The sequence below is a fragment of the Selaginella moellendorffii genome, unplaced genomic scaffold (genome assembly GCF_000143415.4).
Source record: "Selaginella moellendorffii unplaced genomic scaffold, v1.0 SELMOscaffold_23, whole genome shotgun sequence".
Lineage (NCBI taxonomy): Eukaryota > Viridiplantae > Streptophyta > Lycopodiopsida > Selaginellales > Selaginellaceae > Selaginella > Selaginella moellendorffii.
The window spans coordinates 25,660-42,908 of NW_003314284.1; the positions used below are offsets into that span (position 1 = coordinate 25,660).

The 17,249-nt window shown below is 51.2% G+C and overlaps 5 protein-coding genes and 1 long non-coding RNA gene across 6 annotated transcripts; 3 read left to right on the forward strand and 3 right to left on the reverse strand.

The window, feature by feature from the left end:
* Positions 1–629: 629 nt before the first annotated feature.
* LOC112347678 lies at positions 630–1,118 on the reverse strand. Its single transcript, XR_002992845.1, has 2 exons — positions 981–1,118; positions 630–903 (listed from the first exon to the last, which is right to left on the reverse strand). It is a non-coding gene; the product is annotated as an uncharacterized LOC112347678 (long non-coding RNA).
* A 375-nt stretch (positions 1,119–1,493) lies between these two features.
* Positions 1,494–3,191, forward strand: LOC9642855 (LOB domain-containing protein 20). Its single transcript, XM_002973748.2, has 3 exons — positions 1,494–1,499; positions 1,645–2,157; positions 2,649–3,191. Exons 1-3 carry the CDS (start codon positions 1,494–1,496, stop codon positions 3,090–3,092), a joined length of 963 nt encoding a protein of 320 aa, XP_002973794.2. The 3' UTR covers positions 3,093–3,191.
* A 679-nt stretch (positions 3,192–3,870) lies between these two features.
* On the reverse strand, positions 3,871–5,727 carry LOC112347682 (pentatricopeptide repeat-containing protein At4g02750-like). Its single transcript, XM_024678999.1, has one exon. It carries the CDS (start codon positions 5,725–5,727, stop codon positions 3,871–3,873), a length of 1,857 nt encoding a protein of 618 aa, XP_024534767.1.
* On the reverse strand, positions 5,728–6,616 carry LOC9656353 (protein yippee-like At4g27745). The gene is made up of 2 exons (XM_002973940.2): positions 6,243–6,616; positions 5,728–6,062 (listed from the first exon to the last, which is right to left on the reverse strand). Exons 1-2 carry the CDS (start codon positions 6,492–6,494, stop codon positions 5,835–5,837), a joined length of 480 nt encoding a protein of 159 aa, XP_002973986.2. The 5' UTR covers positions 6,495–6,616; the 3' UTR covers positions 5,728–5,834.
* A 554-nt stretch (positions 6,617–7,170) lies between these two features.
* Positions 7,171–8,447, forward strand: LOC9656354. Its single transcript, XM_002973749.2, has one exon. It carries the CDS (start codon positions 7,171–7,173, stop codon positions 8,440–8,442), a length of 1,272 nt encoding a protein of 423 aa, XP_002973795.1. The 3' UTR covers positions 8,443–8,447.
* Positions 8,448–14,655: 6,208 nt separating this feature from the next.
* Positions 14,656–16,089, forward strand: LOC9656355 (15-hydroxyprostaglandin dehydrogenase [NAD(+)]). Its single transcript, XM_024678897.1, has 7 exons — positions 14,656–14,744; positions 14,838–15,002; positions 15,062–15,228; positions 15,306–15,414; positions 15,491–15,567; positions 15,647–15,734; positions 15,795–16,089. The coding sequence occupies exons 1-7, from the start codon at positions 14,690–14,692 to the stop codon at positions 15,899–15,901; spliced, it is 768 nt and encodes a 255-aa protein (XP_024534665.1). The 5' UTR covers positions 14,656–14,689; the 3' UTR covers positions 15,902–16,089.
* Positions 16,090–17,249: the final 1,160 nt, after the last annotated feature.

Sequence of the window (17,249 nt, forward strand, 5' to 3'; positions counted from 1 at the left end):
TCACACGCCATGCAAGACGCATTTGCTGTGTCAATATTGCGTGTGTCGAGATCAGCGAGAAACAACGCTGATACACCTCCATTTTCTTGTTGTGCAAATCCAAGAGTGCTGTTCCTCTTCCATCTACCAACCTTTCAAAGCACCCCTCCTAACCATTTTAGGGTTCTTGGGCTTCCTTGTTTGCTCCCCAGCGACACATTGGAATCTCAATGATTCAATCCCAACAGGTAGCCAACAAACGAATTCGGCAAATCGGTGGCTCGTGTATGGGCCAAGCATCGAATGATTCCCACCAAAAAATTTCCCGGAAAAAAGTTCGTGGGAGGAGCAAAAAAATTTCTTTTTTTCCTTCCACCAGCATAACGGCCCGAGATGAGATGAGCAGCGATGAATGAGAGATGGTCGATTATTCCGACAGAGCACAAGTTATAATGCACTGCCCCTTTGTTTTGTTTGACGCTTTCTTTGCCCGCAACACCCGCCACGTTTCCTGAGCACCGGCAAGCTTCACCACTTCCACGTGAATCCACGCACCACGTCGCGCGTTCGATTCCCATCCCGCCCATCTCCTTTGCTTTTTTAATTTTCCTCTCTCTCTCTCTCTCTCTCTCGCTTTGTTTCTTCTTCCATGGTTTTTAATCCTTGGATAAGTTTTCCCTGACACCTTTGCCATATAACGGGCCACAACAGAGTGAGATAAGCAAGAGTGCGTGCTTCACTCACTCACTCTTTTTCTTTGTTTTTCTGCCTTCTCCTTCCTCTTTTTTTTTATCTCGCTTGCAAGCGCGCTTGTCGACTTTATATAAAAATCTTTCCCTCTTTTGCCATCTGTGTGCGCGCTGCGTGCGACGCAGAGAAGATTCAAAGGCCTCATTCCAAAGCGAGGGCCGTTTTTTCAGAAATCTGCGCATTATGCGTAGAAACAAAAACCATGAAAACCAAAAAACCACCAGCTAAAGCTTGGAAAAACGAAAACTCACCTCTTCTCGCAGCTCGAGCGAGTCGAGGATATTCGTTCCCGGCAGCCATCATCTGAATAGCGTGCAAGCTACGCATGCCTCCCCCCACGTCACATAAAGCAAAGCGGAAACAAAAAGTACCTTAAGCCTTTCCTGTTGTTGTTGTTGTTGTGGTTCCTTCACCTTTTTTTTCATCCTCCTCTTTTTTATTTTTCCGCTTAAACCATCCAGTCTCCAGTCCTGATTTCCAGTCGCTTGCTCCTCATGGTTTTTAACTGCTAGAAAAACTCCCTCTCATCAGAGACCAAAGCACAGGGAATAACAGTAACTTACACGAGCCAGCATCGGTACCAGAAGCAACAGCCCTTTGATAAATCCCCTCATTTAAGCAGGAGACTCTTCTCATTACTTCCCCCAAAGAGAAGAGCTCAAGCACGTCCGTCTAGTGTTGTGTCGGTGTGTCCACCGCTCCCTCAAAAGCTAGAGATCATCAGTGAGTCAGTCCACCTTCGCAAGATCAGCAAATGACTCACCATGCGCGTCGATCGATGCATTCGTAGCAGTCAAACGTAAAAAGCGGCAAGCGATTTCTTTTTTTTTTTGCTCCAGCTCCTTTCCTCGTTTGTAATTCCATCTACGTGAAAGAGGACGGGTCCGAGAGAGATAAACATGTGTGGATGGTTAGCACAGTTTAGGAGGTACAGCAAAGCTTACCTGCACGTATTTGCCGCACGGGGAATGGGCCTTCAGCGGACAATTCTCAACGAGCAGCAGGATCGCCCGTCATCGCACTAGACATCTTCTTGCTTCTTCCTCTTTCTCGATAGCTCAGAGCTGGCTCCCACCAATTCTTCTTGCTTCAGTCGAACTTTCCTTTGATCTTTCTCCTCGAAGTTTGAGAATTTTGTCTGGCCTCTCGAAGATGAGCAACGGGGCCCCCTGCGGTGCTTGCAAGTTCCTGCGAAGGAAGTGCGTCAACAATTGCATCTTTGCACCACACTTCAACTCGGAGCAGGGCGCTGCACGCTTCGCAGCGGTGCACAAAATCTTTGGAGCAAGCAACGTGACCAAGCTGCTGCATCATATCCCCGTAGCCAAGCGGAGCGATGCGGTGTTGACGATCTCCTACGAAGCACAGGCCCGTCTTTCTGATCCTGTCTATGGCTGTGTCGCCACAATTGTTGCTCTCCAGCACCAGGTAAGAATCTCGATCACTTCCCATCTTTGCATCACCTTCTCCATCATACAACTTTTTTCCTCGGCTTCCTCTTTCATCTGTGATCTTCACTTCAATTCCCAATGCACGAACAATACTTGTCCACCACGAAGTCCAAGTCTGCTTGACCCGCCAGTAGAGCCAAAACTTCTTTTTGCCTTGCCTTATCTCGAAACAAATTCATCTCGAGTTGATCCCGAGAGCTGCGATCGAGTGCTGAGATCTTTGACCAATCATTCTGTCCTTTCTATTTTCTTGCTGCTCTCTCTCCCAATTCCGTTACGAATATCTTCCTTGCAGATATACTTGCACCTGTACTGACTGTGAAATAACCTTGTCTATTCTGTCCAGCAAGAGGTCCCAATCGAAGCTCTCTTTGTGTGACGGTCTTTCTTTTTCCCATACTCCCCTTCCCCTTTATATTTTTGTTCTTCTTCGGCTTCTTTCCGATTGTTCTTGTTGTCGTCGCTCAGGTGGCCAGCTTACAAGGCGAGCTCATGAACGTACAGATGCAGCTCTCGAAGTGCGTGGCATCGTTGCAACAGCAGCAGCAGCAGCAGCAGCAAAATCCCTCTGCGGTTTACGAGCAAGTCGTGTTCCCTGTTCCCATGTCGGCCACTTCCGCTCTTGGAGGAGAAATCCAGAGCTCTACAGGAACTTACATTCCTCACCACTACCGAGGAACCTGCAAGGAGGACTTTTGTGGCACCTCCTCCCCACCGCCCCTTGTTTCTGTATCGACAGGAGTGAGCCAGGGAAATAACAGCAATAACAATCACGCACCGATTGTCCTCAAGGGATCAAGCACCAGGAGCTTGGACGTCGATGACGAGGAAGAAAACCATCAGCAGCAGCAGCAGCAGCAACAGCATTTGCAACAGTTCTGGCCCGGAACAACTCCAACAGCCATCGCCTGAAGACCATCTAACGAAGTGATGCAAAGTTGGAAAAAAAAAATTGTTAAGAAAGATCGATATACTATATGACATACCACTGTAATATTTAGTTTTTTGCCATGATCCCACATTTTGTAGTGCACGTGGTTTTTACCCTTTATCCTATGGTGATTTACCCGACTAAGACACAACAGAGAGAAGCATATAAACGACACGCAAGTCACTTGAGTTTGATCACACAGTCCATCGATCAGAAACTCTGCTAATTTTGTACTTCACATCTTAAACGCAACGATAGTGTTTCAAGCACGAAGAACTATGGGTTGAAGAGGCAAGCACGACAGGAAACATGCCAGGAAACAATCCCAAAACCGGTAAATTTGCTGCGTACAAAGGAATCAATCATAAGGAAGAGTTTGGGTACCTTTGCAAGAACACCCGCACTGTCTTCTCGGCATAGAAGTTGCCTCCTAAAAAACCATTAAAAGGTTTCAGGAAAAATAACACGGTATTTCGTAAATCCTCTACCTTGATCTAAGCTTCTCATCCAGATTTCCTCGCGGATATCACTGGCCGCTCCTCTCTCTTTCTCTCAATGCTGGCCCTCTATTTTCACTTCCTTCTCCAGCACAAACTGTTTGTACACAACGCTCTGAAAGGAGCCTAAAAGAATCAAGTGTACCTGAAAGATCAACGCGCTGCCGCCAAGAATGCCGCTCTGCCGATCGATCGATGGCGATGACCCTGCCCTAGAGAGCTCCCGCGCAAGGAGACTTTTGACTTTAAGAACCCTAATTCCCTAAGCTGTACACCGTGTACAATTACGTGGAGACACGTCAATTGCCAGCTCACTAGCCAGCACCAACGGTCCAGAGCTTGCCATGTGTTTGTGGTGCCGCCGTACAGCCCTCCCGCCACATTGAGCGTCTCCCTGGAGCTTGCAGGCGCCGAGCAGGCTGGCCACGGTCATGGGATCCGGCTCGTACGGCATGGCTAGGATGAGCTCCTCGGCCTCGGGTAGCCATCCCGACCGTCCAAGGAGGTCCACGATGCAAGAGTAGTGCTCCATTCTGTGCTCCACGCCATAATCTTGCCCTAGCGACACGAAGCACTGGAAGGCCGGCTCGATCATCCCGAGATGAGAGCACGCCGTGAGGATGGCCGTGAAGGTGATCTCGTTGGCCAGCCCGCCCTCGAGGCTGATGATCGGCAGCATCGCCACCGCCCTCGCGGATTCCCCGTTTTGATCCAGCGCCGAGATCATGGAGCTCCACGAGATCTCGTTGTGGCGCCACATCTTCTGGAAGACCGCAATTGCGCGATCGAGGCTGCCGCATTTGCCATACATGTGGATGAGCGCGTTGGCCAGAGGCGTGGAATTGGATCCAGCGCCGCCAGCGATCTGGGCATGGATGGCGGCGCCGCTGCCTAGCGCTGTAAGATCAGAGCAGGCGTCCAGCGCGCTCACGAATGTGGCCTCGCTGCGAGCTCCCGGGTGATCGATTCCCGCGAAGAAGCTGAGGGCTTCGTCGCCTCGCCCATTGCGAGCGTAGGCTGCGATCATCGAGTTCCAGGAGACGATGTCCCACGCCGGCATTTGATCGAAGAGGCTGCGGGCATCCTCGAGGTGGGAGTGATGGTGGCTGTAGGCGGCGATCATCGTGTTCCAAGAGATCGTGTCATGCTCGGGCATGGATTCGAAGATCTCGCGAGCATGCCGGGGCTGTGAGGTCTGCGCGTACGCTGCAAGCATCGAATTCCAAGAGAAGATGTCACGCTCTGGCAATGAATCAAATAGCCTCTTTATACTTTCACAATGCCTGGTTTTGGCATTTGCTGCAAAGAAAGAGTTCCACACAACAATGTTCCATTCTGGCATCTCGTCTAAGACTTCTTTAGATTCTACAAAGTTGGCGTGCTGAAAATACATGCCTGCCATTGTTGTCCAAGAAGCAATGTCATGCAATGGCATAGTTTTAAACACGTCCTTTGTTTTGTCAAAATGCCCATTCTGGGCATTCGCAAATAGAAGGTGGTTCCACGAGACGATATCTGGAAAAGGCATCTCGCAAAATATTCTTTCAGCAGCGTCACGATTCTCGCTCTTAACGCATGCTCCAATCATAACATTCCACGACTGCGAGTTCCAACACGGCATTCTATCAAACACTCTTTTCACCTGCTCAAAATGCCCAACACTGGCATATGCTGTGAGCAAAGTAGTCCAAGAGACAACATCCGGCTCGGGCATATTCGCGAGCAATGCCGCCGTCTCGCGTGTACCCTGGCATCTGGAATATGCCGCTAGCATCGTGTTCCACGTCACGGCGCAGCGCTCGGGCATGGCATCAAACACGGCGGCGGCGTCCAAAAGATACCCGGCATCCGCGTAGGCGGCCAGGAGGAGCGTCCACGAGAAAACATTCGGTGCGTGGATGGAATCGAACACCGCCCGCGCCGAGATTAGGTCACCGCAGCGCCCATACATCTGGATGAGGAGATTGGCGAGGTAGCGATCGTGCTTGTGGGCGCTCGCGAGGATCTTCGAGTGGGCGCGCTCGAGGTCGCGCGAGTGTTTGCTCGATCTGATCGCGGCGGCGAGCTCTCGGGAGGAGCAATCACAGTGGGCATCGGGTGCCCGAGCAAATTCAATCATGTGTGTGTGTGTTTGTACAGAAGAGTGGAAATCCACGCGGCAGCAGTGGGCTTATACACAAATGGAGTGGGCTGGAGTGGATCGATCGCTGCGATTGCGTTGATCTCTCACCAATCTTCCTTCATGACCTTGGCCTTTTCGAGGATGAATTTGCCCTCCTTGTATTTCTGGGATTCCTCGTAGGCGCGCTCGTACTTCCAGCCAAGGATTTCCTGGCACTGTTGGCAGAAAATATCGGCCACTGTGTGAAGCCCAGTCATGAGATGCCTGTCCTCTTTCTGGCCGACGCTTGTGTTGACGACGTGGGAGAAGAGATAAGCTCTACCGTTTCTTCCCTGGAAATTCGCAAGGATGAGTGGAGTGGAGAAGCTCGATCAACACAAATCGAGGCAATGGCAGCGAGAAAATGGGGAGGATCGGCGAGATTGGAGCGAAATATTTGGAGTTGGGAGGAGGACGAGAGATCCGGATAAGGAAAGGAGAATAGGATCTCGGGCATGAGATGGATCGATCACCTGGAATGCCTTGGAGATGATGTCGTCGTGATCGGCGATGTGGCTCCGGCAATTGGAGCAGCTGTAGATTCTGGGGCCCGTGAGCTCCACCGAGAAGCCGCCGCCGCCGCCCGCCGCCGCCTCGCCCATCCCAGAGCTCCAGAATTCCTCCCAGATCGCAGATCGCGAAGAGAGAAGGATCGATCGAGCGTGAGGGGAAGGAGACCCTAATAACCAATGCTTAACATAACTGCAGTTAACTACCAGGGGCATCTTTCTTTAAGTGCGCTAAAGGCATCGCTTATCTTTGCTTATCCAGGAGGAACTGAAGGAAGACACGCTACGCTTCCGAGAAAGAGAAAAATCTGACTAGGTAGCTCGAGCGCTCTCGGATAATAAAAAAAAAGAATAAGAGAGAATCTTTGGCGCTCGGTCCAAATCAATCTCTTGTTTGTGCGTAGAGCTAGGACGAAACACTCTTTATCCCATGAATAATGTGACACGATTCATACGTTCGCAAAACAACATGTGTTTGATTCTATGTCCAATTGCGTGGCCCAGGTGATTGTCAACAAGTCTTCGGTTCTCTAACATCAACGTTCCTGTGATCACAGTCGTCTCTTTGCTACCTCTCCAAGATCATCTCGAGCTTACATGAGCTCCATTTACAAGTATTATCGACAAGACTCGAACCCGAAACGTATGTTTGAGTCCTAAGTAGTGGTATTGAGCAAAAGATTTTGCATAAAAGTCCTGGTTGGTTTACCTCTAAGAAAACATGGGTGAAAAGAAAAGAGAAGGTTATTCTGGAAAATCAGCCACCCATAACGAGGCGGGAATGCCTCTGCCGATCTTACCTTCACGGCTCCCTAGGAAAGATCGAAACGTTTTCCCTCCACTTTCCTATTTAAACTTTGGTACTCCGTGTTGAGCTAGGGTTTTTAGGGTCATGGCCCGCGAGCCACTTCGGCTCGTCTGGAGGCGCCCGGCGCGACAAGAGCCACAGCGACCGGAGCCGCCGCCCATCAACGATCCATCGCCGCCGGCCCTCTGCTGGCGCCCAAAGCCCCTGCCGCCGCCAGATCTTCCACCGCCACCGGGCTGCTCGGGCCATTGCAAGTCTCAGCCGCGACCACCCCGGGTAACGATCCAGCACCAAGATCACCGTAAGCACGATCCATGGCTAGGGCTGCCGCGAGAAATCCAGGAATCAGTGCTCGAGAGGCTCCCCCTCTCGTCGCTCATGACAGGCCGGGCGGTGTCCAGGGCGTGGAATGCCACGCTGTCCGCCTACTGCCCCCGTGTCCCTGCCACGTTGCTGGTGCTCAGGGCCAGGGGTTCCGTCCAGCTCATCGCGTATGACACGCGGGACAGGCGCTGGGCAGGGCTGCCCGAATCTTGCTCTCTGCCCGAATCCTCGTGCTTGGTTGGGGCAGCCGGTGGACTCGTGTGCGCGACGACCGACTGCCCGGGCAGGCTGGTGGTAGGTAACCCGTTGACCGGTATGTGGGATGATGTGGTGTTCCCGTTTAGGTGGCACTCCACGGCGGGAAATCCAATGCACGCCCTTGCCACGCGACCACGCGGAGGCTACCAGATCATCAGCGTCAACGCCCTGGGGGACGGCAAAGTTGTGGTCTACGACGCAGGTCAGTGGTCAACGTGGAAACCGATCGCTGGTTACAGGCATGGCGTTCGCGGCGTTGACTTTATGGTTGGCGGCGACACGCTCTACTACAACATCCCCCATTTTCACGGCGGAGTGATCGAGATCTGGCTTGTGTCTTACTCCCTGTGCGATCAGTCAACGACTGTGGCTCGACCAAGGTGGCCCGTTGACATTCCCAGCTTTGTGGGAGTGGGAGCGATGGTTTACTGCGGTGGTCAGCTCTTTGTGATGGACGTGATATGCCCGGACAAGGAGTACTTTGGCTGTGTGCTGTTGCTGCTGCCGCCGTACACCGTGGGAGTGTGGCGCTTTGTGCCCGAGAGTAACGAATGGGTGATGGAGACCAAGTGCCCGGTGGTGACTAGGGGACGGAGAAATGGGTTTTGCTGCGATGGTGGCGACACTTTGTGGGCGGTATTGCTTAGCGAGGAGGGCATGGTGGAAAACCTGGTAAGCTATAGTATCGGCAAGAAGGAGTGGACTTTTCATTCGGCTGGTTGTAGTTTTCCAGTGTCTGTTTTTTCGTGTGTTTTTCTGGACACTTCCAAGTAATAATGAAATGCTCTACAAGAAAAAACGGAAAGGACATAAAAATGGAGGACCTGACACATGATTCATACCCAACCATACCCTTGTAGGGAATATGCATGAGAAAAATGTAGAGAATCCTTGGCCCTCATCTTGGATGATGCTAAAGGTGCTCTCGTACCCGCCCCAGACCATGTGGAGCCTGGAGCCTGGCAGGAGGGATCTTGATCAAGAGAGCTTGTTCGAACTTCGGGATCACTTATATCTTTGAAGCCATACTCCCAGCTGTAAAGATCGTCCAGAGTTTACGATGCACTGCATTTGGAAGTTTAAGATAGAACAACCAGACTCTTGATGAATTTCTTTTCTCTATCCGTTTGGAGTCCTTCATGGAGATTCCATTGTAAGCGGCCACTTTCTAGCACTGCAGCGGTCGTCCCTGCCAAGTCAGTTCCACGGAATGTCTTTATAAGCTGGAATCCTTTAATTCACGCAGTAGGGTATAAGGCTCCGAGATTGTGAAAAAACAAAATTTTTTTTTTCAGGGAGCATTTGAGAACGAGCGGCCATGTGGGGTGTGGCGTCGCGTGCGTTCGAGATGGACCTCCGCCGTCCGGAGATGGTTACCAGTTTGCTCGATCTTCTGAGTGAGGCACTGGAGCAGGCAGCTTTTTGCCGCATCGTATCGATTTTCCAGTCGAGCGGATGGGGAAAATCGAGGACCATTTGTGAGCTGTGTAGGGAGGATGTTTGGGTAGTCTATTGCTCATTTGCGCAGGGGACAGGATATCCCAGACGTTCTCCCATAGCCGCGTGGTTTCTAGAGAGAGTGAACTCAGTTATTAGTTCAGAAAAGGAGGGGCAGCTATCTTGCATGGCATTCTGCCTGGCCTACTTCGAGGCGGTACTGGAAGAGTTCCTCATAGTGGCTCCATCGCTAACGCCGGAAAAATTTGTCAAGATCCTGTATAGAAGTGGGGATACGGACGAGGACGGCAAGGCTAGCTCCCCTTATCCAGAGCAAGGCATCCGGTTCTGGGACGCTGTCAAAGTGAGAGTGGAGCAGCTGCTACCGGTGTATGTTGGTGAGGGCCTTTATCAATCCAAAGGCGACACCAGCGGGGACTGCTGGAAAGATTGGGAAGAGCGGGCTGCCCGCCGAATGGAACCAGTGGTGGAGAAGTTGGAAAGGTTTTCACCAGGCAGCAATAAGTTGAAGGTACTCTTCGTCTTTGACGAGGCAAGGATCCTAGTACCGGAGCTGCTTGATAAGAATGTATTCTTGCCCCTGCGACGAGCCACTTCCGCATTTAGGCAAGGTGACGGGGTTCTTGCGCTCTTTGCTGACACGGCCAAGATAGGAAACTTCGCTGGGGAAATATGGATGGACCCCTCGGACCGTCTGCCGGGTACGAATTTGAGACTGGCTACTCCAATCTGGGCCTGTTTCTGGGCGGATCATGGCATAGCAGAGTGGAACACTATCTGCAGGCAGCATGACATTCCCGAAGATGACGTTTTGTCTGAATATTGGCCTCTGAGGTACGGTAGACCCCTGTGGTGGTCGACGTTCAGGGGTGGCCTGGAGCGATATTCAAGCGCTAGGGCCCTGACGAATGTTTTCAACCTCGCCCGTGACAAGCTACTGGGTGGAAGAGGAGGCTGGTCCAAGTATGCTCTCTCCCCCAGTTCACAAGATAGCCGCCTCAAAGAGGAGGCGGCACTAGCTGTGGTGGGTTCAAGGTGCGCCATCCATATTGATCCACACTGTGCTGTGGTTTCCACACTGGTGGCAAGCTATTTGATGACAGTAATCAAAGTGAACGAGACTCGGGAGTGCCTGTGGGCAGGCTGGCCTATGGAACCAATTCTTGCAGGCGCTGCAGCAGATATTATGCGAGAGTTGGACAGGCGGCAAAGGAACAGGGAGCTTTACTTCCCGCTCGCAATGGCTCTCAAGAGTGGATGGGTGTCCAAGGGCTACAGAGGCGAGCTTGTAGCCAGGATTATCATGCTGCGAGCTCTTGACAAGGCGAGCATGAAAGCCAGGAGGAGCTGGTGCACAGTCGATGAGTTCGTGGAGGAACTTGTGGGAAAGTCATTGTTGCGGCTTGCTCGTGAGCAGGACAATCAGTACGAGGCCAGATGTCAGAAGAAGCAGAAGGTTGACGGGAATGGGATCAAGTTCCTGACCAACGAGGTGCAACAAGTAGCGGCTTCTAAGCTTTGCATAACCTCGTTCCACAAGATTCACAAGAAGAGCGACGAGTTGTCGCAGCAAGACTTGCGGGCGGCTTCTGAAAGAAGATGTGCCATAGTAGCTGACGACAATACGTGGGGTGTTGACCATTTCATTGCTGATGCGGAGGGGACTGTGAAGGTGCACAATCAGGTGAAGGCCAAAGATTCAGACTATGGCCTCATTGATCTGGCCAAGGAGTCTCCTGCCTTTTGCGGGCTGCCCAACACCGGCCCATTTCTGAGCCTTCACATGAACGTACTCGGGGATGGTGACAAGGTGACTTTGGTGGATCCTCACCGTGTGGAGCAAGCTGTGCGTGGACAAACGAAGAGCAAGGTGCTTGAGGCCGTGCTGGAGAGCGAGGCCCAAGCAAAAACAGGAGGCTCAAAACGGAAATTATGGGAGAAGCAGCGAGACAAGAACCCGAGACTGTTTGAGTCTTGGAAGTCTTGGCTTGATCTGCCTCGGGGGAACCAAGTCATCTTGAAAGCAAATGGGCTTGGAGCATTCAAGCAGCTCTTGGGGCATGATATCTTTGGCTTGCTGCAGGAGATGATGGTGTCTGCCTCGGTGTTAGATCCGTTGCAACCGTTTGATAGGATGCAGACGGACAGTGTAGACAGCATGTTCCCTGTTGCGAACGTCACTCGCTAGACTTCTGGCTGCGCAAATGTTAACAAATACAGCTGGACACTAACTAAAGAGATTTTGCTGCCCGTAGTGGATGTGCCTCCAGGAGCACAGATTTGCCCAGCTGCTCGATCCACACGTCCGGCCGCTCTTGGCGTTGTTCTTCACCACGTAGTAACTCGGAAGCTTGGTGTTCTTGCCATACTTTCCTGAGCTTGTCAACCAAAACTTGGCACCCCTCATTGAGCCCCGTGCCAACCTTGCAAAACGAGTTGGTAGGCACCAATGATCAACACGCTCTCCTTCACGTAGTCGGGCTTGAGCTTCATCAGTTTCTTCAAAGTCCTTGACGACCTCCCGGCTGTCCACGGTCATCAGGAAGAACTTCTCGACGTGGACAGCAGACTGCGGAATGATCAACCGAGCTGGCCGCTGCAGTTCCTCCGATCCGGCTGGAGCAGCTCGAGAACAGTCGTCACCCTTTGCCCGAGCAGCTTCTGTCACTCGCAGAGAGGCTGGCGAATCACGCTGCAATCGTCCACGTAGAGAATGTCGAAGCTGCTCGACGCCATTGTCCCCAAACTTGTTTGTCACCCGGTTCCACACCGGACCTGGCACCGATCGCCATCGAACTTACACTCGGTAAGCATTCCCCCTCATCCTTCTTCGGCGTTCTTCACTCTGGACGCGAGCTGCGGCCTCACTGCCTTGCCAGCCTCGACGTCCTGGCGCCTGAATCGCACCGGCTTCTCGCAAACCAGCTTCAGCTCGTCGGCGTCGGGGTGGAACTCCTCGAACACCGTCTTCTCGCTCAGCTTGATGATCATCAGCAGCCACTTGATCTCCACGGGATTGGTCTTGTTGATGAACTCGGCAAGAACCTTGGATTTCTTCACGGTCTTCACCTCGGCCAGCTGATCCAGGAGCTCGCGCTTGACGGTGAGGCCGCCCGAGATGTGGCTCTGGCGGCTGCCCACGATTTCGGCGGCGACCAGCTCAAAGTTACCAGCACCGATTCCTTGAGGCCGTAGTTGCCGCGTCCAGCTCCAGGCACATCACTTCCAAGAAGAAAGCCTTCTCGAGCACCTCATTTGGGATTTGTGGTCGAGACCCAGACTCAGTTAGTAAAGTCAGCAATATGAACACCTGGCACATAAAAGGTGCCACATGGGAAAACCTAGTGAACTATAAATGGAGGATTGCCCTTTTGTTTAGGGTTTTGTTTAGCAGAGATGGAAGATGCATTGGATCTGTGGAGCTCAGAAGTAAGAATAGAAGAGGCGTTGGGCCATCCCATAACATTCCCAATGCGAGAGGTGTTAGATGTTGGTAAAGCTATTGGTGGTTTCAGAGACATCTTTTACAGAAATTATTTGTATGCTGAGCTTTCTGATGATCTCTACTCCATTCTTTTGCTGCTCTACATTGGAAAATTGGTAAGAGTTTTATTTATTCTTACCCTGTTTATTAAATCATTATTCCCTAGCAACGCGATGTGCAACTCAACCTTGGCTTGGATAATGATGAAGCGGATCAAGTCACCAAAGTTGTGGATTTACTTTATAAAGGTTCCCTAGATGCAGCTCAACATTGGCTCCAAACAGGTAGATACATTACATAAATTCATCTCAAGTAACTCTTTCTTCTTCCAGGCCAAAATCGCATCCAGGCTTTGGCAAACTCGGAAGCATTTTATGTCCCACCCGAGTTAGGAAATGTTCCCAACAACCTCAAATTCCTTAAGAGACCAGGATTTTACCGAGAGCTTGCTGATAATTCTCAATTCACGGATTTTGTGTTCCCTCCTTTGACTTCCCAGGTAAGACTAGGTTTCGCCTGCAGATCATTCTGAATTGGTGGATTTTGTGTTGACACGCCAGGAAATGGCAGACCTCCTCCATTGTCTTCATGGAGTTGATAGAGATACCAAGAGGGAAACTCTCCTTTGCAAGTTATGCCGACCGCACCCATTCCTTAGTCACCAGGAGAACGTGAGACTCCTAGTGCAGCATGCTAGGCTGTGGCTGCTGCGCTCTCCAATTGAAGTATGCTTTGCATCGCATGTTACCTGTGAGTAATCTTTCCTATCCAAACTTTTGCTGCTAACTGACCAGAATCTCAACAGATGCGGATTTGCGAGATGGCGTTGATTGCAGCTTCAGTTGCTGCAAGGGCACCACAACAGGCGAGATCTATGAGAGGCCTCTAAAGGAGGAGGTGTGTCGAAGGCTGGATACAAGTCCGCCACCCCCGCCGTCGGCTGTGGAGTATACTATGCGACAGAGTGAAATTGCTGCACGGTATTTCGTCTTGATGCACCCCGAGTGGAGATATTGCCGTGAATCCCCACAAGGCAAGTGAGCAGCTCTTTGTTCAATTTGTTTGCGTGTGTTTTTTAAGTGTGTTTTTGATGTGGCTAGATTACCCAGACGCGCCCACACCATACAAGCAGCTGCTAAGGATCCAAGAGGCGTATTGGATCACTGAAAAGGAAGAGCCTCGGGGCAGGAATCACCATATGAGTGTCGTCAGCGCGATGAACGAAGATGACCCTGACTGGCCTCATGAGCAGTGGGAACAGTGGCGACAGACCGAATCTCCGGCCATGTATGCGTTGCTTACCAGGGAATGAATGTATAATCTAATTGTTGAAACGATCTCTCAGCTTAATCTTGTCATGAATTTTCTCCCACTCCCGGAGATCGGACCGAGCATCGCCCGTGCGGCGCTCTACCCCAGGACATCAAGAAGGCATGGAGGCGGCGGGCTCCTCAAAGACGGAGGATGGCAAAGAGGACAAGCCTAGAGAGCTTATAATGGATTCAACTCATTTGTAGAGGCTAGAGCCAGGAACCATTTGTTTCTTTGGACTTCCATTCCAGCAGCATTATAAGTGGTCATTTCCATGACCAATTAGTCCTCCCTCTATCGCGTGGAGGTGACCTCCTCTTTTTTTTTTTGGTCCCTTCTCCAACCTTGCCATCGTTGGCTTCACTTTCTACTTCGTTGGCTCCATTTTCTACTCCCGATTCATCTAGTTTCCTGTTCCACTATCAGTAATTCAGTGCTCACCGGCATTTTTTGTTGTCCTAGCGTTCACGGGAGTTCTTGGCGATCCACTGGAAGGTTTTGCCGCAGAGATTGTCCCAAACGTAACAAAAGCCTGCTGTGATGCCCATGAATCAAGGACTGGAAAATCTCTGAGATGGTGAATGTCCTTGACCAGCACGGCTCTTACTACCAGAGATGAAGGCGATGAAAATATACCGTTGATCACAGTCCGTCCTAACCGTTGGATTAGATAAACATGAGGCAAAAGACCCTTAATACGAATATGCTACGAATGAAATCTGAGTCACTTTTGAATTACAAGACTCTAGGTTATTGCGAAGAGCGGAGATGAAGGTTGGAGATGGCTCCTGCGTCCTCATCACTGGCGCTGGATCCGGCATTGGTACATCTCTTGTTGAAGAAAAGAATTTCTTGGCTGGAAAGATTTTAGATCGACTCGATCGAAGCGTTTACTTCGTGTTTGTGGCTCTTCCAGGGAGGGCGCTGGCGCTGGACCTTGCGAGACTCGGTGCCAGCATCACAATTGTGGATCTGTCACGTGAGAATGGGCTGCGAACGCTGAGCTTGGTGAGAGAGGAGCAGCAGAAGCTGATGAACCCTCCCTCTGCCATTTTCGTCGAGTGCGATGTCTGCGATCCAGGTGAGGGATCGTCGGCATGACTTTTTGTATGATGTTTAATTTCTCCTGTTCTATCCCAGCCCAAGTCGCAAAGGCGTTCAAGGAGCACAACGCAACCTTCGCGAGGCTGGACGCGTGCGTCAACTGTGCGGGGATCTCCGAGCAGGGCGACTTCGTGAGTGATGCGAAATGGCGCAAGGTCTTGAGCGTGAACCTCATGGCAGCCATTGAATGCACGATCCAAGCAGTAAGTCTCAATCCTCGAAGAGATTTCCAATACAACTTAAGGTACTTAATGTAACCATCTCTGGATCGTTTGAACAGATCCAAGCTATGAGGTCCCAGGACAGTCCCGGAGGAGCCATTGTCAATCTTGCTTCGGCTGCGGGACTCTTTCCTGTCCCTTTGTATCCGATCTACGCTGCATCCAAAGGTAATGGTCGTTTCTTTTTCTCCAGGTCCCTTTGTTAAGTTGTGTTTCTTTCTTTTCTTCTTTTGGACGATCAAAGGTGGACTGGTACAGTTCACAAGGTCGCTCGTGGAACTACAGAGCGAAGGAATTCGAGCAAACGTCCTGTGTCCCGGGGTTTGTAGTTCATCCATTTTGCTTTCTTTCTCTTGGCAGGATAGAGCGAACTTGACACGAAATATTGCTGATGTTTCAGTTCACTGAAACGCCCATGACTGACATTGTCCCCAAGGAGATGATCGCTGCGACTGGTGGATTCATACCAATGGAAAAGATAATCCAAGGTAACTTATCTTTCCTTTCAATGTTTGTCACGTTTTTCGTTCTCTTTGCCATGTTCCCAGCGATACTGGAGCTGATTGTGGACGAGAAGCAAGCCGGCGCATGCCTGTGGGTCTCCAATATGAACGGTTCCCTCTACTGGCCCTGCGATCTGAGCAAGCTCGGATGAAAGCAGCGTCTGACAAATCGACTTGGTGTTCCTTTGTTTACATAGAATGAGCGCTGTGATTTGATAGTAACTTAGCTGTCTCGTAGCGACGCTTGAACTTCTTCTCCCTGCTACAAATCTGATAAGCTCGAGTCGAGAGCTGCCAAGTCGCCGTGTGATCTATATGATATGACATTCAGCTACGAAACTTCGCCTGAAAAATTCATTTTACACCTGTCCAGGCTGATGAGTGATCTCTCCCGACGCTTGGATGAAGAGTGAAAGCCTAGGACTGAAGGAAGTGAAACAAGTACTCCTTATTTGTTTCACTCGGGATTTAGCTGCTCGGTCTCCTTGCCATACCAGGGGATTTAGCCTCCTTGCCATACCGGAGGACAGACTCGGGATTTGGCTGCTTACATGAAAGACTTTTGTATATACTAGAAGGATCTCAGTTTGGTCCCAATCCAGAAATATCTCTTGCTTCGTCAGAATTCTGAAAATCCTAATCGATCAATGAGGCAATGCGACCGTGTAGGTGAGGAATTTCTTGCTCCCGATCGAGGATTTCCAGAATATCTCGTCTCGGTTTTCCTGTAGAAGGATGTCACTAGAGCGCTGCAGCGAGAAAAACCTTTTTATATACCCTTTCCCTCCAACCCTCAAACCTGTGAGCTGTCACCCGTCAATGATCCATTGCCGCCAGCCCTCTGGTGGCGCTCAAAGCTCCTGAATCTTCCAACGTCGCTGGGCCGCTTGGGCCATTACAAGTCTCAGCAGCGGTTAATGATCCAGCACCAAGATTATCTCGACCATGAGCACGATCTATGGCTCATCCAGGAGTTAGTGCTCGAGAGGCTCCCCCTCTCGTCGCTCATGAACAGTCCGGGCGGTGTCCAGGGCGTGGAATGCTACGCTGTCCGTCGACTGCCCCCGTGTCCCTGCCAGGCCAGCTCATCGCGTATGACACGCGGGACGGGAGCTGGGCATGGCTGCCCGAATCTTGCTCTCTGCCTAGATCCTCCGGCTTGGTTGGGGCAGCCGGCGGAAAGCTCGTGTGCGCGACGACCGACTGCCCGGGCAGGCTGTTGGTTTGACCGTAAGTGGGATGAGGTAGTGTTTCCATATAGGTGGCACTCCACGACGCCCTTGCCACGTCAAGACCAGATCATCAGCGTCAGCGGCGACGGCGAATTTGTGGTCTACGAAGACAAGGGCGAGGCAGGTCAGTGGTTGACGTGGGAACCCGTCGCCAATTACAAGGGTTCTCCCGTAGTTCACTTTGTCGACACGCTCTACCACAACGAGAACGTTGACATTTGGATTGTGTCGTACTCTTTAAGCGACCAGACGACCGTGGCCAGACCAG